The 22,909-nt window shown below is 43.3% G+C and overlaps 3 protein-coding genes across 6 annotated transcripts in view; all 3 read left to right on the forward strand.

Moving 5' to 3' along the window:
* The first annotated feature begins 1,909 nt into the window (after nt 1-1,909).
* On the forward strand, nt 1,910-6,260 carry LOC118936648 (RNA-binding protein 44-like). Of its 4 annotated transcripts, none has more exons than XM_036974690.1 (8): nt 1,910-2,067; nt 2,419-2,581; nt 4,035-4,083; nt 4,366-4,472; nt 4,695-4,769; nt 5,302-5,365; nt 5,474-5,622; nt 5,965-6,260. In XM_036974690.1, the coding sequence occupies exons 2-8, from the start codon at nt 2,422-2,424 to the stop codon at nt 6,222-6,224; spliced, it is 864 nt and encodes a 287-aa protein (XP_036830585.1). In that variant the 5' UTR covers nt 1,910-2,067; nt 2,419-2,421; the 3' UTR covers nt 6,225-6,260. The 4 variants fall into 4 exon arrangements, with proteins under 4 accessions (XP_036830585.1, XP_036830589.1, XP_036830573.1 ...); XM_036974694.1 differs by having other exon boundaries at nt 1,922-2,067; nt 5,495-5,622; XM_036974678.1 differs by having other exon boundaries at nt 1,926-2,067; nt 5,896-6,260.
* LOC110520256 (RNA-binding protein 44) lies at nt 6,219-12,978 on the forward strand. The gene is made up of 11 exons (XM_021597437.2): nt 6,219-7,253; nt 7,343-7,404; nt 7,536-7,721; nt 9,356-9,521; nt 9,612-9,646; nt 9,729-9,985; nt 10,160-10,345; nt 10,517-10,584; nt 10,818-10,891; nt 11,085-11,346; nt 11,489-12,978. Exons 1-11 carry the CDS (start codon nt 6,318-6,320, stop codon nt 11,744-11,746), a joined length of 2,490 nt encoding a protein of 829 aa, XP_021453112.2. The 5' UTR covers nt 6,219-6,317; the 3' UTR covers nt 11,747-12,978.
* Nucleotides 12,979-14,935: 1,957 nt separating this feature from the next.
* Nucleotides 14,936-22,909, forward strand: part of itgb5 (integrin, beta 5) — a 96,899-nt gene continuing 88,925 nt past the window's right edge. The window contains exons 1-5 of the mRNA XM_036974695.1: nt 14,936-15,573; nt 16,129-16,214; nt 16,679-16,886; nt 19,813-20,062; nt 22,475-22,643. Coding sequence (XP_036830590.1) covers nt 15,492-15,573; nt 16,129-16,214; nt 16,679-16,886; nt 19,813-20,062; nt 22,475-22,643 — 795 coding nt within the window. The 5' untranslated portion in view covers nt 14,936-15,491. The remainder of the gene's footprint in view (nt 15,574-16,128; nt 16,215-16,678; nt 16,887-19,812; nt 20,063-22,474; nt 22,644-22,909) is intronic.

Here is a 22,909-nt window from a genome sequence, read left to right on the forward strand (position 1 = left end):
TTCCCTCCCCCTCACACCCTCTCTCTGTCTGTCTCTAGTGATCTTCCCTCCCCCTCACACCCTCTCTCTGTCTGTCTCTAATAATCTTCCCTCACCCTCACACCTTCTCTCTCTCTCTGTCTCTAATAATCTTCCCTCCCCCTCACACCCTCTCTCTGTCTGTCTCTAATAATCTTCCCTCCCCCTCACACCCTCTCTCTGTCTGTCTCTAATAATCTTCCCTCCCCCTCACACCCTCTCTCTGTCTGTCTCTAATAATCTTCCCTCCCCCTCACACCCTCTCTCTGTCTGTCTCTAATAATCTTCCCTCCCCCTCACACCCTCTCTCTCGCTCAATCAGGTTTTAGCACTGATCCCTATTTGATGGGCTTGAGCCACTTACCGAGGACGCAGTGATCAGATTGAGGCTGATCAGATGTCACATCACTGTGGAAATGTCCAGTCTTAGAAAGCCACTTAACCTTCAGCCTGCCCACTTCACTCCTCCCTGGAAATAATAGTGCATCTAGATAGCAGACCTGGGTTCAAATAGTATTTGAAATAATTTCAAACATCAACATACATTTGACCATACAGACAGCTAATTACTGCATCAAAAATGACTTATTGATCCCCTCTCCAAGAAACAAGATGTGGCAGACAGACAACTAATGCATACAGAGCTTTTAGTCCAGCACCACAGGGCCAGGACTCACTGTAGTTTGTTGCTTTCATGCAGTACAAGCGGTAGGAGACACCCTAACTCACAGTGGTTCCTGGTTTGTGAAGAAGAGGAATGTTTGATAGGAACATTTAGACAATGTTATGAATATAATGTAACACTAACAGGCTATTTCTCTTTTTGAGATTAAAATACATTTCTTAAAAGCATTTGGGACAACACAGATACTTTCTTTGGGTTATCTACAGATTATTATTTCATGAAATACAACTAATGATGAAATGTGGCCTATTAAGGTCAATTAAAATACCAGTGAGTAGGATACAGGAACAGATATAGAGGGAAAAGCAAAAGGTGTCTATCCTCACGTTCACCCCTGATTAGACCCAATCCTGATCTCTCTCAGAGCTGTCACACTGCCCTTGATCCTCTGTATTACACAACAGACTTCACCTAGTGGACACACACACGCACACACCTTGCGACGGAGAATGTGTTGTACTACCGCTTCATTGAACCATACAGCCCTCCAGTGGAAAAGCAATGTTACTACATCTACAAAGAGGGCTGTGGGCAGCAACACATGCTCGTTGAAAATAAGAAAATCGTGATTGAATGATGATCTATTAGGTAATTTAAAACTGTATTATACAATTAATACCCAGGACTGTAATTGGAAATGTGGATGTTTCATTGTGCAGATCTCAGTGCTAAAATCATCACCATCACCATGTGAGTAACAACAGACAGTGTTAGCTAACGTTAGCTAGCTAGCTAAATGTTGTCCAGTTCATTATTTTAACCATAAGGACAAACATAAACCAGCCAACTAGCTGCATTTGATTAGCTAGCTATTAGCTAGGATTATACAAATCGTGGTAAAAATGAATGAATATGTCTGTCAAAGAAACCCGCCAGCTAGCTATCCACTTTAAAAAGTGAAAGTGCTTCCGTTTTCCAATTCTTACCATTTCCATACATGTTTTTGCTCATGAAATTCATAGCAAAAAAAAAAAGTCATAGCAAAGATGGTGGATAAATGAAGATAGTTCACACAGGCCATTTACCATTGAAAAAAATGCTCAGTTCCGGTCTCCTTAACTGAGTGCGTCTCCCGTAGACACCAATGTAATGGCAGCTGGGTCTTACTTAATATATTGACTAAGTAGACCAGACCCAGGTGGTGAGGTGTCTTGCTTCCTCTTCCGTCTCTGATTCATAGCACACCTCACTTGTTGTTGAACAACAAAGTACAACAACAGTAGCAAACCAGACTAAATGCCTGAGCCTCTAATTACGTTTCGGTGTCGAAGAACCTGATTGGCTGTCAAAAATCAATCGACAGGTGGCGTGCACGTGCAATGTTTTAAATAATCGCTTCACAACATAATCCCACTTCGACCAAGGTAAATTGACACAGCATAATTTGTCAATATTTATCGACAAACTACTTGATATTCTTCGTTCCAGTGATGTTAGAGCTAGAATGTCGCTGCTTTTAATGTATTGCAAACACCTGTAAAAAAAAGTTTACCTGCGTTAGGGTATATTTAGTAATGTCATGGTACTGTTATAAATAGGCTTCCATATCTAGTTTAATTGGTTCATATTCAAATAAATCTAAATTACTCAGTTAAATGCTAGTTATTAATAGCTAAATGACTAGTCATGTCCACATATTCAAACCGCATCTATTCATTTATGGCCTTCGTCGAAGTGCATCAGCTCCATCTAATAGTTGGTTGTATGTTTTTCAGAACATGTGGTATCCCTTCCCAATGCTCATGCCGTTGTCTCTGTCGCCGGAGCCACAGCGTCCATCAGATATTTCTCAAACGCCCTATGCATCAGGGATGATTCAGATGCATATGGTACCTTGTGACCAACGTTTCTTTCAAAATGCAATGGACGGGTTGGCTGGTAAGTCAGAGGGAAGTGCTTTTAAAGATGCAGTATGCAGAAATCGCGCCGCCATTTTCTGGTTGCAAAAATTCTAATAGTTCGCTTAACTTCGTTTGTGAAAAAAACAAGTATTGGATAATCATTGTACTATACTAAACCACTGTTATATATATAAACCAAAAATATTGTATTTTCAGCTGTTTGAAATTGGTGTACAAAACCGAAAGTAAAATATGCAAAAATGAAAGTACAGAAATAGAGCACTTATAACAGATCTCTCATGTAGACTTTCTTCCAATGAGAATGACAGATTTATAACTCGCATTTCTATGTGCATTTGGTCAGGTCACCAAAAAATGGCAAATTGCAGCTTTAAAACCACTGTTTAAAACCCCATCCTCCTAGTGGTGCAGCGGTCTAAAGTTGTCTCTTCCATGCTTCCCAGCCAGAACAGTTCGGAAGGGTTTGTGCACATATTATTATTATTTTATGTTTTTGTTTGTTTGGGACTTTTACAATTTTACAAATAAGATGTTTGATGCAGTATTTCTCAATGAAAAAATGTGCATGAAAATGAGTTGGTGGTTGGTCAACAGTAGGTATTCTTCAAAGTCTTCATCATTCAACGAGAGACTCGTTTTCATGCAAATGTTTTCATTGAGAAATACTGCATCAAACCTCTTAGTGTAAAATTGTGCGACTTAGATTTCTTGAGTCATCTTAGATTAGTTGACTATTTTGAGGAAGTGTATACTGGCTATGGTGTCTCAAAATGGACAAACAGTACTATTGCTGTTTTTTTTTTTAAGTGAAGGTCTTTTAAGAGAGTATGCAAGCACACACGTTCGGCTAGGTGCCAGCTGAACTGAAGTATGTTGACGCCTTATGGCACTGAATCTACAGCTTGGGTTTCGATCCTAGGCTGTCACACAGCTGGCCGTGACCAGGAGCACCATAGGGCGGCGCACATTTGGCTCAGCACCGTTGGGGTTAGGGGAGGGTTTGCCCGGAGGCTTTCCTTGACTTATCACACTCTAGCGACTCTTTGTGGTGGGCCGGGCGTGTGCAAGCTGACTTCGGTAGTCAGTCGAAAGGTGTTTCCTTCGACACATTGGTGAGGCTGGCTTATGGGTTAAGCGAGCAGTGTTTTTTTTTTAAAGCAGCTCGGCTTGTCCGGTCATGTTTCGACCTTCGCCTCTCCCGAGCCCATTGGGTAGTAGCAGCAATGAGACAAGATCGTAACTACCAAAGGGATATCATGAAATTGGGGAGAAAAAGGTTAAATTATTTTTAAATTAAGCACAAGAGGAATGCTTCTTCTTGCAACCCAAAACTCATAACCAATGGAATGCACTTTCACTTTTTAACTTGAGCTTTACAAATTCATTACAACATATGTCCAAACCATTTGTTCTCCCTCATTGCCTTGGGAAATGACATGCATTAATAATGTGCCTTTACCTCAATACAGACCCTCCGTCTTTGTCGATAGAGGACTGCAGGAAATTCCTTCTCAACAGGTATAGAGCATGTCTATTAGTCCCAGCACATTCTTTATGCTGTAATGTGAGGATCATGAACATTAAATAATCTATTGTGCATCCCATTTCTCAACCCTTCTGCTGAAGTGTGCACTTGCACACACTCCCTGTCATGGTTTCAATAATGGTGGAAATTCTGTCCAGCTAACACTTACACCAATCCAATGCATTTCAATTCAAGAATAGGAGTATGCAAGTGCATACTTTGGGAGAGGTTTGGCGTATCGGGAAGCAACCTAGGTCTAACTCTGCATGTTACAGGTCTGTGTTTGACTTGGTGAAAGTCACCCATTTCCTGGAGCTGACAGACCCCAAGCTGCTGGGTTGGTACTTATCGCTGCCTGTGGAGGACAGGAAGCTCATACAAGGTACAGTAGTGACCAGGGAAGGTTATATAATAGACAAACAAAAACTCCCAATAGTGTCCTTTATAGTTTTGCCCTCAAATTACGAAACAGTTGTATAGAATCCCTATCCAGGGCCGCCAATTGCCTGTAAAATATTAATCCTATTGACAGCCTACTTTCTGTAGTCTCAGTGAAAACAGAGCCACGGATTCATTCTTTCCCTTTCAACTTTCTGTTCCACAGAGGAAGGAGGACTCCATCGGTTTCTGCAGAGGCATCCGGCTCTGAACGTAGCCAGACAACTGGTTTATGTGAAACGTGAGTTATGGCTTTGCTTGACTTTAACTGTTTTCTGTTGTAACCCTGGTTGAATTATCCTTGAGCACTGGCGTACCTGTGCTCATAGCATATGAACACATCATAAACCATGTCAAAATGTGTAGATTAACAGGAAATTAGCTTTTAAAACAGCAAACTTTTCTTTCCGCCTCATGACGATGTGTAGAATATCATGAGATTAGTTATAAATTGTAAATTTTTGCTCTGCCCCATGGCAAAATGTGTACATTTGCAGGAAATGTGCTTTAAAACGGCAACTGTTTATTTATGTCCCATGGCAAAATGTGTAGAATTACAATACATTTTTCTGAGAACATGGCCCCTTAAACCTTGCAGGGGGCCTTGTGAAACGGAGGTACACCACTGTCCCAGAGAAAGAATAGCCTATATATCAGAATGACATATACCTGTAAAATGTCTTTACTCTGTATATTTTACTCAATTAATAGTTGTATTATACTTTTATAACACTTTATATTTGATCATGTTAAAATGTTTATTTTGTGTACAGAACAGGTGAGAGGTTGCTGGAAACCTCCTGCTGTTACGCAGACGATGTCGTCAAACCTAAACAAGTATGTGTTCTCTCCTGTCAATTCAGATAACTACATTTGTTGGTCACCAGGTGTGATTCTACAACCAGTAGTTGACTAGAGGAAAAATAACAATTGTCATAAATTTAGCATAGTTTCTGCTGTTCTCAGATCCAGAAGGCCCACATTCTATGGTGTGATTCAGTGTCCCAACTGTGGAACCAGTTGTTCTTCAGGAGCTAAAATATGCCGACGCTGTAGCACACCTATCCATAAGGAGATCCCGGCATGCCAGTCAGGTGTGGTTTTAAAATCATAATTCAAAACAGACTGTAATATTTGCATTGTGTGGACAAATTTGCTATCTTGGAAGGAACATGCCCATTCATAGTTGTATACTAGTGCACAGTCAATGGGTAATATTAAATGTCTCTCATTCCACACTAGCAGTTAAGTAATAGTACTTTATGAATCCCACAAAGTTACATTGATTTCACCACCACAGCATAAGTTGTTTTCCTTTAGCTCTGTTTCTTTATTTTGATACAACCATGTTGTTGTCTTCCTCATAGAAGAGGAGAAAGAGTTAGGTCTTCTTCCCAACAACGTGAAGGAGGAGCTAAATCTGTTCAACTGTTCAGGGCACGGAGGAGTCCAGTCAGTCCAAGCCCACCACCAGGCGGAAGCAGGAGCAGTGCAACAGTTCAGGGGATGTCAGCCTCAGTCCTTTACTACTACTACTACTACTACCTTCCCATCCACAACAGTGGGCTGTCTGGTCAACCTTCAGGATAGCTTCCAGTCAGCCTGTGGTGATACCAGTGGCAGCCATATTGGAGCCACAGAGGATTCTCCAGACCAACAGGAGGCGCACTTCTCCAAGGTCGAGCTGCTCTCTTAGCTGTGGGAGGAAGGGCGTTGGCAGGATGGCAACAACTGCAGTAGTGTGGTGGTATATAAGGATCCGTCTGCCCAGACTAGCTTCTCTCTGGATATGGAGCTGGAGTTACAAAGCCAGAGAGGAAAAACCCTGAGCCAGTCTGCCATCGAAAGCCAGGAGGGTGAATCCATGGCCAACTCCATGCATGACCAGATGGCAGACTTCCCCATGTTGGACCTGGAGACTCCTCCAGAGTACTACAGCTTCAACAGCACTAGGATGGACCGCACAGAGTGGAACGACACCAGCATCAACACCAGCCAGTTAGCTGAGCCGGACCTCGACGACTCACTATCACTCATGGCCACCATGGGGAGCACTGAGCAGCCTAGCGGCGCAGTGGAGGTGGAGCCACCTGAAGGCAGTATGGTGTCTTCCTGCGCTGGAGACCGCAGCGAGTACTGTGATTGGACTTACGACAACTGCCCCGGCAACCTAGCAAATGAGGAAGAGGCCTCGAGATGCGAGCTAGAGAATAACGGTGTCGACTACCGGAGCCTCATGAAAGAGGATGGGAGTATTCTCATGTATAAAGCAAGTAATGAGGGGACACCTGACTTAAACGTGACACCCCCTCAAGGCCAAACCAAGATGGACCAGTCTGGTTGGTCTAGAGAGAGTCGCAGTGCACCCCAAAGCCTGAAGAAAGAGGAGCTGTCCATCTATGAGGAGTCCTTCTTGTCAATAAGCCCTGGTGGGGCATCGGCGGACGTCGTGACCACCACACAGCATGAGAACGGTATGTCTGCGTTCTCGCTAGTCAATCTGAACCAGACTTTTGATCTCTCGCCTTCACGGGTCACAGAAGCCAGGCTAAGCACAGCCGACCATTCAACAAATACTTGGCCTGCCGTCGCTAAACATGTGTTGGTTGGTATTGACCACAGTCTAACAGGCTGCAACCAGAACACACAAACTCAGGGCACAGCTACAACTGACAAGTCTGTCATCACTGAAGTCCACATGGCAGACCTGGAGTATCTGACTGAGGTACAGTTAATGCTCCTCCTTTAATGTTTGTAATCATTCAGATTTCCTTTTTACTGAAATACATTTCTTCAATATCTAAATGTCTTAAGGAATTCATCAAGCTGAAATTTTCTCAAGAGGAACTGAAAGAGCTGAAAGAGCAAATGGCAAGGTATTTTAGACACTTCATTCTGTTATACCTCCATTTCCATTTATTTTTTTTAGAGATCGTGAAAATATCCATGGTTCTATTCTATCTGCTGAGGTGCTGATCATGGCTATGTCTGTTGCTGCCTGTATCAGCTCTGCAGGCGGTGTGAGTGTGAGAGATGGAAGAGGCTGTGACAACGCGGTCCGTGGTGAATGTGACTGTGGCCAGCGTGCCACGCGGGCAGAGCTGAACCTGCTGGCCCTGCAGTATGGGATGTGCCAACGGCACTGCTGGAGACGCTACTACACCTCACCTGAGGGAGACCGTCTGGTCCAGGGGTAAGGGACAGGAGATATGACAGCTTGGCACCTTACAAAGTTGTGCAGAACTGTCGTACATAATTTATGTCCAGGGTAAGGGACAGGAGACAGCAGGGCACATCACAATTAAACTCATTGTTTTATTCAATGAGTTCAAAAGATCATTGGACATGTATCTATTAGTTATTTCTATCTGATCGTGCATCTCTCCTGCTGATCATTCAGTTAGGCACTATAATGGTCATGTAGCTGTTGCATACACCTGCTCTGTTATGGCAGCTCTAAAAATCCTCTTAATTGAACATTTTTATTTTTAGTCCAGGAAAGGCTTAATCTGGATCCAGGAAACCAACGCTATATTATTCCTATGTTATCATTCCAGTATGTAAACTCAGCAAAAAAATAAATGTCCCTTTTTCAGGACCCTGTCTTTCAAAGATAATTCGTAAAAATACAAATTACTTCACAGATCTTCATTGTAAAGGGTTTGAACACTGTTTTCGATGCTTGTTCAATGAACCATAAACAATGAATATGCACCTGTGGAACGGTCGTTAAGACACTAACAGCTTACAGACGGTAGGCAATTAAGTTTTCAATTCTGAAAACTGAGGACACTAAAGAGGTCTTTCTACTAACTCTGAAAAACAAATTATTATGCCCAGGGTCCCTGCTCATCTGCGTGAACGTGCCTTAGGCATGCTGCAAGGAGGCATGAGGACTGCAGATGTGGCCAGGGCAATCAGACTGTCGGCAATAGGCTGAGAGGCTGGAACTGAGGGCTTGTAGGCATGTTGTAAGGCAGGTCCTCACCAGACAGCACCGGCAACAACGTTGCCTATGGGCACAAACCCACTGTCGCTGGACTAGACAGGACTGGCAAAAAGTCACTGTTTTGTCTCACCAGGGGGGATGGTAGAATTCGCGTTTATCATCGAAGGAATGGGCGTTACATCAAGGCCTGTACTCTGGAGCGGGATCGATTTGGAGGTGGAGGGTCCATCATGTTCTGGGGCGGTGTGTCACAGCATCATCGGACTGAGCTTGTCATTGCAGGCAATCTCAACGCTGTGCATTACAGGGAAGACTTCCTCCCTCGTGGTTCCCTTCCTGCAGGCTCATCCTGACATGACCCTCCAGCAATGCCACCAGCCATGCTGCTCGTTCTGTGCGTGATTTCCTGCAAGACAGGAATGTCAGTGTTCTACCATGGCCAGCGAGGAGCCCGGATCTCAATCCCATTGAGCATGTCTGGGACCTGTTGGATCGGAAGGGTGAGGGCTAGGGCCATTCGCCCCAGAAATGTCCGGGAACTTGCAGGTGCCTTGGTGGAAGAGTGGGGTAACACCTCACAGCAAGAACTGGCAAATCTGGTGCAGTCCATGAGGAGGAGATTCATTGCAGTACTTGCAGCTGGTGGCCACACCAGATACAGACTTTTAATTTTGCCCCCCCCCCCCCCTCCTTTGTTCAGGGACACATTATTCCATTTGTTAGTCACATGTCTGTGGACGTTGTTCAGTTTGTCTCAGTTGTTGAATCTTATGTTCATACAAATATTTACCCATGTTAAGTTTGCTGAAAATTAACACAGTTGACAGTGAGAGGATGTTTATTTTTTTTGTTGAGTTTATATCCCTATCCCCCTGTAGGACTGAGGGCCCTCCTGAGAGCCTGGTGACGGTGCTGCAGGTCCTGGAGGTAGACTACAGAGAGATGAGGAGACGGGTCCTGTCAGGTATACCCCTGGACCAGCTCAGGCCCCTGTCTGTCGACACCCAGAGGATCACCTCAGGGACCAGCTATGTCCCCCAACATGTAAATTCCCTCTGGTGCCCTTCCTTCCTCTCAGTACATTTTGTTTGTACTATGCAGTGTGGATCTCATGGTTGTTTTTCCCCTTTTCAGATAATTGACGAGTCTTTGGGAAATGCTCTGTCTGAGTATGTATTTGACTAATTGAAAAATGAGGGAGGGAATGAATGAATGAAGTTGGCTGTTTTTAAGATATTTTCTATTCTCCAGTGCCTCAGGTAGGAGCTCCCAGCAGTTGCAGGTAGAGGATGCCCGTGTTGACGACGCCAGTGTAGGTGGTGATGGAGAGTTAAACAGACCCAGTCTGTCCCAGTCTGTTTTATCAGTCCTTGGACAGGATGATGGGATGGTTGGCAGGATCAAGGCAGAAGGGCCCGTTGGTAACCCAAAGGCTGAGGACTGCAGATCTGTGAAAGCGGTCATCCACCTCCCCCAGCAGCCTGTAGTCAACCGGAGGCCCAGGCCAGGTTTTGAGACCTGTTTATTCATTCATCAATGGTTTATTTGAATAGGGAGGGATCGATACAAACACATTGGCGCATTGAATTTATAAACAAACAATACGTTGCACTACAGTGTTCCACAGTGTTCACAAAGCTGGTTCCGATCCACCTGGATTTCCGAACTCTCGCTCTCAACAGGTGGAACCAAAGACCACAACTCGAGCGAGGCGTGGTTCGATGCAGAGGAGGACCTTGAGCCTGATGGTGTAGAGCTGAAGGAAGGAGGTCTGGCTGAGGTCCTGGTGGAGGAAGGAAATGGCAAGAATAGGGTTGAGGGGGAAAAGCTGCATGACAGACATACCCCTAAAGATTTTTCGTTCACGGGTATTTGAGTTTCAAATGTTTCAATGTGCGTTGTACATAATTTGACTGAATCTTGCTGAATTTGATATTTCGGTAACACTACCTACCGGTACATAAGGATTTCATAACACATTCATAACCCACACCTAACACGTTAATAGGCAGTGTTCATAAACATTAATTCATATTTAGGAGGCGTTGGGGAGAAGGATCAGAGCTCCTTCCTGTGCGTCACAGACCTTCCCAGTGATGTCACGGAGGTAAGCCTCAGCATGTGACAATGTCTCTAACTCAATCAATCTTCAATTCCTTGCATCTGTTGCGTCAAACGTTTTGGAGAAGTTCCAAGGTCCCTTCCCTTGGACCTTCTTCTCCAATGCTGTTTGAAAGGAAGCAAGGAGATTGAGGAATCTCGGATAAAAGTGGGAATGTTGAAGTGATTTGGCCACCAGGGGCCAACAGACCCTAATAAGTCTCCTGTCTGTCTTCATAGAGAGAAGTTATGCTCTGGTTTGAGAAGTATCAGGCTTCTGAAGTGAGCATTTCCATCTTCAGCAACAACCTCCGGTAAAATAAAACCAGTGACCCTGTAGAATGAAACTACGTTAAGGAATGTATAAGCGTTCCAAGGCAACTTAACTGTTACATCAATATTTCAATATTATAACATCAACATACTTTTGTATAAAGATATTGTCCCCTCACATGAGGCAATGGAGTACATGTCAATGTTAACACCTTCTCTCTCTGTTCCATGCAGAGTTGCCATAGTGACTGTGAGTGGTCCAAAGATGGCTGACAGTGCAGTGAGTGAGATGGACGGGTGCAGTATGCATGGACAGAAGGTGCATGTGGCGCACATCTGCAGCCCAAGCCACACTGGTAACCAGAGCCAGGGTCAGGGGCGGCAAACCCAGCAGCAGCATAGTCCCTCAGCCAGCACCAAGGCAGGGCCCTCTGGAGACACTCCATGCCCCCAAGACTCCAAGAGGAGAAACACCCATATCACCACCCCACTGATGGTTAGGTTCTCTACAGTTTGTTTTGTAGATGGGAATTTTATTTGTTTTCAACCTGTTGCAATGCGTGGATTGCTCCCTGATTGATTGGTCAATAATGATTGCTTCTCATGTCTTTGGTCTCTGTTCTCGTCTGTCTCTCCAGCCCCTGCAGCTCAGCCTCCAGAAGAGGACCACCGTGTGTGACTCCCCCACGGCGTCGGGGACCTGTGTGCCCCAGCACTACGCCACCATGGGTAGCTTCGATACACTGATGGCCCATTTGTCATTGCGCCACCCAGAGGCAGGGAGGCAAAGGATTGTAGATGCCCTGCTGGAGCTGAGGGCCAAACACCAGGGGTTCCTCAGTGGCCTGCCTCTCAAGACCATTGTAAACATGACCTCTGACCTGCTGACACGATAAGGACTCCACTTTCTATTCTATTGTTGATATTTGCCTTTGTTGAAACACAGGTTACAGGTTTGCCCAAAGCCAGGCTTTTGATTTACTTGAATGTAGTAAACAACTTATCCACTGTTTTGTTTGTTCCTCACATACGGAATGTTATTACTCTACTCTTTTGCTACAATACTCAGTGAATTGTTTTATCTACTTTTGAACCTGAAAAGTGCAAATATTAATAATTTTTTTGTAGTTTGCAAATTGTTCAATTACAATTTAATTGTTAATTCAAATCACGGTAGAATTGCAAAGGAGTTTTGCAGAATGTTTTATGTTCTGTTTCAGTTAAAATAAATCTGAGAACCTGAAATGTTCTTGGATATCAGGGTAGGTTGTGTTTAAAAATACATTTGTTTTGTTCTCAACGGGACAATTTGCTTAATAATGTCTGGAAGTGTAGTTCATGTATCCTTCCAGATTCTACCATTTTCCCCTTTGTCCACCCTTTCAGTATTATAATACTGTTATTGACAAAGCTACAGTGCCTTCAGAAAGTATTCATACCCCTTGACTTATTCCACATTTTGTCAGACTGAATTCAAAATGGATAAAATAGATCTACACACAATACCCCATAATGACAAAGTAAGCATGTTTTTAGTTTTGTCATATGTAGAAAATGAAATGCAGAAGCATCTCATTTACATAAATGTTCACACCCCTGAGTCAATACTTTGTAGAAGCACCTTTGGCAGTGATTACAGCAGTGAGTCTTTCTGGGTAAGTCTAAGAGCTTTGCACACCTGGATTGTGTAACATTTGCCCATTTATTATTTTCAAAATTGGTTGTTGGTCTTTGTTACAACCATTTTCAGGTTTTGCCATAGATTTTCAAGCTGTAACTCAGACACTCAGGAACATTCACCCGCTTCTTGGTAAGGAATTCCAGTGTAGATTTGGTCTTGTTTTAGGTTATTGTCCTGCTGAAAGGTGAATTGATCTCCCAGTGTCTGGTGGAAAGCAGATGACCAGGTTTTCCGCTAGGATTTTGCCTGTGCTTAATGCCATAATGTTTTGTGTTTTTTATTTTTATTTTTTTATTTTATTCTCCCCAGTCTTTTACGATTACAAGCATACCCATAACATGACGCATCCACCACTGTGTATTTTCCGAAGGCACTGTAATTAGCCTGTTGGATGTATAATTTCTGTTTGGATATTGTTGCTTTAATAAAAGAGACTATAGTTTGGGATGTTGTGTGGGTTGTGAATTGAGCTTCTCTCTCAGCCCCAGCTGGCCTTGATGTGCTTGTATAACATGCATAGGCATACATCTCTCTTTATCATGCAAATTCTCACGTTTCAGGTAATGGCCAGCAGATGGTGCAAGCTTCCAGATTTTGTTGATCGCTGAATACTAGACTGAAAAATCTACTGAGCCGGGCCAGTGAGGTGTAAACCATAGGGTATTACTGCGCATGTTAAAGTGGTGCTGATTACATTAGTAATCAATCAAATTTATTGATAAAGCCCTTCTTACATCAGCCGATGTCACAAAGTGCTGTACAGAAACCCAGCCTAAAACTCCAAACCGCAAGCAATGCAGGTGTAAGCATGGTGGCTAGGAAAAACTCCCTAGAAAGGCCAGAACCTAGGAAGAAACCTAGAGAGGAACCAGGCTATGAGGGGTGGCCAGTCCTCTTCTGGCTGTGCCGGGTGGAGATTATAACAGAACATGGCCAAGATGTTAAAATGTTCATAGATGACCAGCAGGGTCAAATTATTAGTGGTTGTAAAGGGTGCAACAGGTCAACACTTCAGGAGTAAATGTCAGTTGGCTTTTCATAGCCGATCATTCAGAGTATCTCTACCGCTCCTGCTGTCTCTAGAGCGTTGAAACAGCAGGTCTGGGACAGTTAGCACGTTCGGTGAATAGGTCAGGGATTTCATAGCCGCAGGAAGAACAGTTGAAACTGGAGCAGCAGCACAACCAGGTGGACTGGGGACAGCAAGGATACCTCAGGGCAGATGGTCCTAGGGCTCAGGTCCTCCGAGAAAGAAAGACAATTAGAGAGAGCATACTAAAATTCACACAGGACACCGGGTAAGACAGGAGAAATACTCCAGAAAAACACTGACCCTAGCCCCCCGACACACAAACTATTGCAGCATAAATACTGGAGGCTGAGACAGAAGGGGTCGGGAAACACTGGCCCTATCTGACTATACTCCCGGACAGGGCCAAACAGGCAGGATATAACTCCACCCACTTTGCCAAAGCACAGCCCCCACACCACTAGAGGGCTATCTTCAACCACCAATTTACCATCCTGAGACAAGGCCGAGTATAGCTCACGAAGATCTCCCCCATGGCACAACCCAAGTGGGGGCGCCAACCCGGACAGGAAGATCACGTCAGTGACTCAACCCACTCAAGTGACGCACCCCTCCTAGGGGTGGCATGGAAGAGCAAATGTAAGCCAGTGACTCAGACCCTGTAAATGTTGTGGAAGAAACTATACTGTTTAACTTTCTGCTCATATTTCCATCAATATATTATCTGTATACTTACTGGGATAATACATTTTTAGACTGGGCCAATAACCAGTTTGAATATTCGCAATTAGCCTATTCTCCTCAAATGGCAGTCAAGTAAACTCTAAATTGTGACCTATTATGCTATGGCAACCACACGGCGAAGGGCTGTTATTATGTATGATGCATCGCTGAATGCCTGGATACAGCCCTTAGCCGTAGTATATTGGCCGTATACCACAAACCCCTGAGGTTCCTTATTGCTATTATAAACTGGTTACCAATGTAATTAAAGTAGTAAAAACAAATGTTTTGTCATACCCATGGAATACGATCTGATATACCACGGCTGTCAGCCAATCAGCATTCAGGGCTCGACCAACCCACTTTATAATGACTGTTGTTGCCCTGCCTGGCAAACATGGATGTGTGTCTGTTATCTGTGTCAATGCAACGTGTTGAAGTCATCTGAGGTGGTTAACAAACGAAAGGGTTAACCATAGAAAATGATAGAGGCCTCTAGTGGCCAAAAGGCTGTTTTAGTATGGGCAGTGCCATTGAGGGCTTCCACCGTGCTTCCGCCATTTTAAAGTAGTAAGCTGGGTGGTGTTCCTATTGGTTATAGCCTCAACAGCGACGCCGATGCTGTCACAGGCGCTATAATGGCATCGTCTATCTCTATGCGAATGGGCGGAGACTAGCGGCTGGATTTGCAACTATAGTGACTGATTAAAACACACATTTGCTAGGGAAAAACTATTCTAATAAACTGAAATTATATTCTACATTTAGACCGAACTTCTACTTTCAACTAATTTTGACTGGCAATTATTGCACAAAAATAAGGTATTATAACCATTTGAAAAGTAATTGAAAACAATAACCAATGGTGTCAGTTATGAGTGAACTCCGGACATCATGGTAAACTGGCTCTGCATAACTACTTTCAAAAATCACAGCTTTTGACTCCTTAAACCCAACATTGCAAAATATTGTTTTCCTCCTGTTGTGCGGAATTCGTCAGAAGGACAATGAATTGTAATGTTTGTTTGGAGGTCGCGTTTACATTATGAGGCCGATTAGCTTTGCTGGAGTTCAAATGGACAAAGAGAATGGTTCACTAGTCTTCACCGACCGAGCAGACAGAACCTGGATCTAAAGTGAGGTTCGACTGCCGACTTCAGTGCCACAAACATAGACTTTTGAATATCGGACCCACTACGAGGAAATTATGTGGAGCCCATGGCAGTTGGTGTACCGTACAGCCTTCGGCTGCATGGTTCTGGAAATATTTATTCACAATGTTGCACAAGGTAAGAGTTTTTTTCTTCTTGAAACTGAGGAGCAAAACATTATTCTCGAAACGTGTTTTAAATGGCCTATACTGGCTGTAATCCACGGGAAAGTGTTCTAGAAGACTAGTTTTCGTATGCAGTCGCTTGTTATTGTCCAACTTTTAATACACTATCGTTATAGTAGCCGTGAAATCTATGCAACAATGTTGCCATACACACTCGATTGTTTCCCTGTGAAAACTAAATAGCCTGTTGTGGTTGTCACTCTTTCAAATGTTTGACACGTTGCATTGAAGTGTAAATTCATGTTTGAATAATAAAGGCTATTTCTAAACCAACATCTTCGATCATATACCTTTACATCGATTTAAGCAATATGTTTCACGCTGACGTGGAAGAAATGATCTAAATTGTAATTGCCATATTCCACCTGCGCTTGAATAAGAAAAATACTAAATATGTGTCTATTACATGTCTGTTCTCGTGAATTTGATTGTGTGGAAATCTAATGTAATGAACGATCAACACTGTTCCAGAGATTCTGTTTGGTTACTTTTACTACTTTCTCATTAGGACTCAATGTTTGTATGAGTGGCAGCGCTACATCCTGTGAAGAATGCCTCCTCATCTCTCCGAGCTGCGCCTGGTGCGCGCAAGAGGTAGGGCATGTGCCTCACTCCTCCAGTGTTAGGTTTACTTACAATGCACCACTGTGGTGGTGAGATTAGTAATACTCTCACAAAATGTCTAAATGTGACATACTGAACCCAATAGTTGTCTTAGTGTGAGGTGAGGACTCTCATACTGTTGTGTAGTGTTTCGGGTTCACATGCAAAACGAAAAGCCATCATCACTCCTGAGCATGTTTGAGCCAACAGGATGTAAGAGTGCACCTGTGCAGTTCTGTAAATTTGTTCTCTGTACATAGTGGATTGTCTACACCTGCTTTCAGACCTACAATTGTCTCACAGAACTAAAAGGAAAATGTAGAAGATTACCCATATCCTTTCATTTCGCTTACCAATACTCAACTGAAGCGGAGAGGCAGGGCTGAGAGGCAGACAAGTGTGTACTCTAGCTTTTACATTGCATGACAGGTGTCATTAGTTTGTTCTTTCCTCAGGAGTTTGGCAGGGCGAGGACCCTGACGTCGCGGTGTGACCTGAGTCAGAACCTGCAGAAGAGAGGCTGTGAGGCCCATAACATAGAGAGTCCTAGTAGCACAACCATGGTAGTGAAGAGCGAACCCCTCAGCTCCAAAGGCTCCGGGCCGACCCAGTATGATGTCATCCAGATCATGCCCCAGAAGATCTCCCTGAATCTTAGACCAGGTAAGCCCAGTCCTAGCCTAGTGATCCAGTCTTTTTGTGCCATGTAGGCCTATGTCATGTATGAGACCAGGCAAGCACAGAGAATCAACCCTCTCAGAGGACAATGTGACAGGGTTTGAGCACAAAGGTAACAGGGTTTGAACCAAAGGTTGGAGAGACATGAGCTGTATATGGAACACTGTTTACATATCTTTACTGAACAAAAATATAGAAACGCAACATGTTACAGTTCCTATTAGGAAAATCAGTAAATTGAAATAAATGTATTAGGTCCTAATGGATTTCACATGACTGGGCACGGGCGCAGACATGGGTGGGCCTGGGAGGGCATAGGCCCACCCACTTAGCAGCCAGACTGGGATGCTGGCCCAGCCGATCAGAGCAAGTTTTCCCCCACAAAAGGGCTTTATATAATAGATAGAAATACTCCTCAGTTTCATCAGCTGTCCGGATGGCTGGTGTCAGACGATCCCGCAGGTGAAGAAGCCGGATGTGGAGGTCCGGGCTGGCTTGGTTACACATGGTTGTGAGACCGGTTGGACAGACTGCCAAATTCTCTAAAACGGCATTGGTAGAGAAATGAACATTTGAAATAATCTGGCAACATTTCTGGTGGACATTCCTGCAGTCAGCATTCCAACTGCACGCTCCCTCAACTTGAGACAACTGTGGCATTGTGTTGTGTGACAAAACTGCAAATTTTAGAGTGGCCTTTTATTTTCCCCAGCACAAGGTGCACCTGTGTATAATGATCATGCTGTATAATCAGCTTCTTGATATGCCACACTTGGATTGGGTTATATTGGCAAAGGAGAACTACTCACTAACAGGGAGGTAAAGAAATTTGTGCACAAAATTTGAGAGAAATAAGCTTTTTGTGCATATGGAACAGTGTCGATTTTAGCATGTATATCTTGGTGGGGCAAAATAATATAAGTGGAATGCATGCCAGCAAAGCCACAACACTAAACAATACATGAATTGCACTATAACGGTGACAAAAGGTGCCCACAAACTGTTAAGGCCTACATAAAGCTGTCCCAACATCTTACCACTGCTACACCTGGCTATCAGCGGAGCCTTATCTGGCAACGAATCAGTTTAATTCAGCCTAATTTACTGCCCAACTATGTCATAAGGGGACAACGAGCGCATGAGGCAATCCTTAATTTCGACTAAGACATTAATGAGCGAGAGATACTGACTACGTCCATCCCAACTATTTGTTTAGCACTTTTGAAATGTACAGCAACAGAATTCAGAACATGGGCCGTTCTTAGTGTTCTCCTTGTACACCAAGTTAGAACCGTAGGATAAATATAGAGGGCATATAAGCAGACAATGAAAGCTCTTACAATATTCAATGATTACATTTCTCTAAAACCGGTTATAGGCTACATGTGCACCACCAAGTCAGAACAGTAGGTGAAATTAAGTGGGTTAAATAGAACAAATTATTAGGGTGACGCACATGTGCTACTAACATCTTACTACACAACATACGCTTAGTATTACTTTCTTAACTGCACTATACATATCTCCCTGGCATATTACATAATTTATACAGCAGCATACAATACATTTTTGGACTCCCCTTGTGCTGTGCTCACTTGAAATGGAAGGTGGTGCGGCGGTCCTTCGTGGGCAAATTTTGTCATCGTAGTCTGGCATTCTCTGTATTTATGGTGCTTTCAAAACCACTGGGAACTCGGGTGAAAAAACAAGGTTGATTCATGATGACGTCATTGATCTCCGGTCGTAGCTCTAGAAAGACGCCAGCTTTACAATTCAAAGTTGGATGAAAGTTCGAAACGTATATCCCAGTCGTAGTTTCTTTATCCCGAGTTCCCAGTTGTCTTGAACTAACTAAAGTCAGATTTTGCCGTTCCAAGTAAAGTTGTTTTGAGTGCTGCACAAATCATGCTTCATTGACAGCATGGCCGATGTTGAAAGTTTATCATTTTAAACTTGGAAAAGTGCCCCTTAATCCCAGATGTGGGACCACACAGCCACTGAATAGCAGGCTAGTGATTGCTTTGCAATGCTTGCAGTTAGCCACTGTCACTGATTCCTTCCAAACCACTCATTGTTGAATTTGCGATTTCCAACTTGTTTTGTAATGTTTATGTCCGATGAGCACTATGTTTTATCTATAATTTCTCGTCATTATTTATCTTCATATGACAAGGATTAAAAACGTTTTGCCAGTAGATTTTCGACTTGATTTATGATGACTGCTAGCTAAGATTTTGAAAGTATGATGATGACATGATCAGTCCAATCAAAGCTACTGTAGATGTCATTTTATCTGTGGCAAATAACCTTTTTTTTCACTTTTATTTAACCAGGTAGGCCAGTTGAGAACAAGTTCTCACCTTGAGCCTTCTTGGATGGGCACTTCTTATGTAACTCTATGCCAGCACACAAGGGGATAGCATTTTCTAGCTCTACCCTCAGACTTGGCGGTGACGTAGTGTGTGTCCCCCCCCCCCCCCCCCCCCATGAGTGACAGAACACTGCGCAACACTCTCTGCCTTACTCAAGAAAACAAAAAAGAGATGTTTGTATGCGGCTTTATTAACTCAATGATATATATTTTTTTACATTCTTTGCAAGCTGATATGTGACACGTGTTAATGCCAGAATAACAAGCAATAAAACTTTTTTTTTCTAATAACGAGGCAAGTCTCAAATGACGGGTTGCCACTGGTTTGAAACCTTTTTCTGATCTTTTATTTCAGCTCATGAAATATGGCGACACTTTACATGTTGCGTTTATATTTCTGTTCAGTATAATTGGGGGAAAAACCACTTTTCTTAGAAAATATTAAGTCAACCCACTGTACAGGGAAAATGTAGGATGCTGTTTGATTTGTAAACCTATCAAAGCAATGGCACAAATCAATCAATTTCCCCCTCCCGCTAGGTGACCAGACCTCATTCGAAGTGCAGATGCGTCAGGTGGAGGACTACCCTGTTGACCTGTACTACCTGATGGACCTGTCTCTGTCCATGAAGGATGACCTGGACACCATCAGGAACTTGGGCACCAAGCTGGCTGACGAGATGAGCAAACTCACCTCAAACTTCAGACTAGGCTTTGGCTCCTTCGTAGACAAGAACATGTCACCATTCTCCTACACAGCCACCAAGTACCAGGACAACCCCTGCAATGGGTGAGAACCGAGGAAGGGCATTGTTACTGACTGCAAGAGCACGACCATGTGTTTTTGGTTGATTTGGGAATCCAATAGGGAGTGCAGCTGAAATAATTTGTGTTCATGTTGGGATTTTGTGGATTTCATCTAGGATCAAGTGTCATATCAATATTTTAGTATATATGTCGAGGTGCTGTATTTCTACTAAAATGGAAGTGAGGGCCCTTTGCTTAGAATGTCTTCCTCTAAAACTAGAGTAATAGTGTGAGAGAGGGAAAGACTGTATCACTGTGTCAGTTCACAAACCACTTTATATCTTCTTATACCATTCACACTTCAGGGTCATTTTTCTGTGAAAGTGGTAATTGACCCTGTCCTGTCCACTCTGTTACAGTGGGGTCCGAAATGATTGACACCCTTAATGAGGATTAGAAAAATGACTGTATACAATAATTATTCAAATACTGAGCTGTAGAGAAAGAGATTGAAAAGAAAAAAAGATGACTTAAACAAAGGTAGGAGTAAAAATGGACACCCCTGTTTTCAATACCTTTCTTTCTTTTATTTATTTAACTAGGCAAGTCATTTAAGAACAAATTGTTATTTACAATGACGGCCTAGCAAAAGGCTTCCTGGGCCTGGTATTTACTTTTTTTTTTTTTTTATAATAATTGTGTGTGTATATGTATGAGACAACACACATCACAGCAAGAGAGACAACACTACATAAAGAGGCAGCAACACATGACAACACAGCATGGTAGCGGTACAACCATTTATTGGGCACAGACAACAGCACAAAGGGCAAGATACTACAATACATCACACAAAGCAGCTACAACTATCAGTGAGAGTGTCCATGATTGAGTCTTTGAATGAAGACTGTCCAGTTTGAGTGTTTGCACTCGTTCAAGTCGCTAGCTGCAGTGAACAATGCCTCACCCTGCGAAGATAACTGTACTGAGCCTTTTTCTAAAATGTTTTCTGAGTTGAAGAACACATTGGGTTTGTTTTTTGGACTGCCGCATTCAATTCAAACTCTATTTTCATGTCATCTGACCATATATCCTGGTACTAGGTAAAGTTCATTATGCCATTAACCAATCCAAGTGCCAATGCCGTTTAGCAAACTTCCAGGCAATTACATTTGTTTGATGACATGAGAATAGAGCTCTTTGGCAACGCACACCAGTGGTGGGTCTGGCATCAAAATGAGAATGCAGAAATGAAAAGAACCCCATATCTACTGTAAAATATGGTGGTGGATCTTTGATGTTATGGGGATATTTTGCTTCCGCTGGAGTGAGGCCCTTGTTAAGGTCAATGGCATCATGAACTTTACCCAGTACCAGGATATTTTAGCCAAAAACCTGCTTACCTCTGCCTGGATGCTGAAACTTGAAAATGCAAGTTGATCTTCCAGCAAGACAATAACACTAAGCACACACAATATCAACATTTTGCAATGACCATCTCGGTGTCTGGACTTGAAACTCATTGAAAACCTGTGGTTTGAATTGAGGGATGTCCATAAGTGCAGATGAAGGATATCAAATATATAGAATGATTCTGTATGGAGGAATGATCTAACATCCCTCCCAATGTGTTCTCCAACTCATTAAACATTTTAGAAAAATGCTCAGCAAGGTGAGGTATTGACAACAGGGGTGTCAATTTTGACCCCTAGCTTTTTGGAGGAAAAAAATAGTACTTGTTAAGCAAACTCTTTCTCTAAGCAATTGTATTAGTATAATCTAATTTCCAAATGTTTTTGAGCATACACTATAGCTCAGTATTTGAATTATATATATAGTCATTTTTGTTCATCTTTATCAAGTGATGCTGAGGCTTGCTGTGGATGATGATGATGATAATGGCAGCAGGCTGAAAGGGAACAGAATAGAACATAGAGGTTGAAAGCAGCCGCCCACACATCACACACCACATTTGCCCTGGAGGTGAGATTACGCCGCACTTACTTAGTGCCATCATCACGCATCACTGCCCAACTAGGTTATGCCCTGGGGTCCTGTGTGTGGACTGTGTGTCAGTCAGGCAGTACTGCAGGAAAATGTTAGGGGCAGAGGACAGATCATGCCGTTTGGGCCTCTCGTCCTTAACACACCTCTTCCCTTGCCAAAACCATCAAATGCCCCAAAGGATATGTTTCCTCCAGGATGAATTGTGTGTTAGAATGTCACTGAGGTCTTCCTCTTGAGGAAACTGCATTATACCATGTTAAATGTAGCCAGTATTTGAAATAGTTTGCCTGGATGAAAGCCTGTGTGGAGGTGCCAAATTGGCAGGGTTTGCACTATTTCATTGGTTCCACTGTGCCAGACAAGCTCAATCAAACACAAACCAATACTATTTTAACCCAGGTCTGTTACATACATAGCATCATTTATTTTAAAAGTTCCCTCTCCACAGATACAAGCTGTTCCCCAACTGTGTCCCTTCCTTCGGGTTCCGCCACCTCCTCTCCCTGACGGACAAGGTGGATCGCTTCAACGAGGAGGTGCAGAAACAGATGGTGTCTCGCAACAGGGACGCTCCGGAGGGAGGCTTCGACGCCATCCTGCAGGCTGCTGTCTGTAAGGTGAGCTGAGGCCGGGGTGTGATTAATGGGATGTGACCGGCTGGCATGCCAACCTATAACCCTGACCCTAACCTTAATCTTAAACCTTAATCCTAACCAATCAGAACCAGGTTTTCTGTCAGTCAAGTCCCTTTAGGTTTTCTCCTGTGAGCTATCAGTCAGGTAGACATGATGGATTGAGGCCCTGGTCTGATTTGTCGCCCCCCCCCCATTTTGTGCTTAATGAACACAAGTCACAATTGAGACTTTTAGGGTTAATTGAGTCT

Source organism: Oncorhynchus mykiss, chromosome 3, assembly GCF_013265735.2.
Source record: "Oncorhynchus mykiss isolate Arlee chromosome 3, USDA_OmykA_1.1, whole genome shotgun sequence".
NCBI classification, from domain to species: Eukaryota; Metazoa; Chordata; class Actinopteri; order Salmoniformes; family Salmonidae; genus Oncorhynchus; species Oncorhynchus mykiss.

Coding starts and splice junctions, on each gene's coding strand:
- LOC118936648 (XM_036974678.1), top strand. CDS start 2,422: ATGTGGTATCCCTTCCCAATGCTCATGCCGTTGTCTCTGTCGCCGGAG. Junction 4,473..4,694: donor GGACAGGAAGCTCATACAAG/GTACAGTAGTGA, acceptor TCTGTTCCACAG/AGGAAGGAGGACTCCATCGG. Junction 4,770..5,301: donor ACAACTGGTTTATGTGAAAC/GTGAGTTATGGC, acceptor TTTTGTGTACAG/AACAGGTGAGAGGTTGCTGG.
- LOC110520256 (XM_021597437.2), top strand. CDS start 6,318: ATGGAGCTGGAGTTACAAAGCCAGAGAGGAAAAACCCTGAGCCAGTCT. Junction 7,405..7,535: donor CTGAAAGAGCAAATGGCAAG/GTATTTTAGACA, acceptor TGCCTGTATCAG/CTCTGCAGGCGGTGTGAGTG. Junction 9,647..9,728: donor TTGGGAAATGCTCTGTCTGA/GTATGTATTTGA, acceptor TCTATTCTCCAG/TGCCTCAGGTAGGAGCTCCC.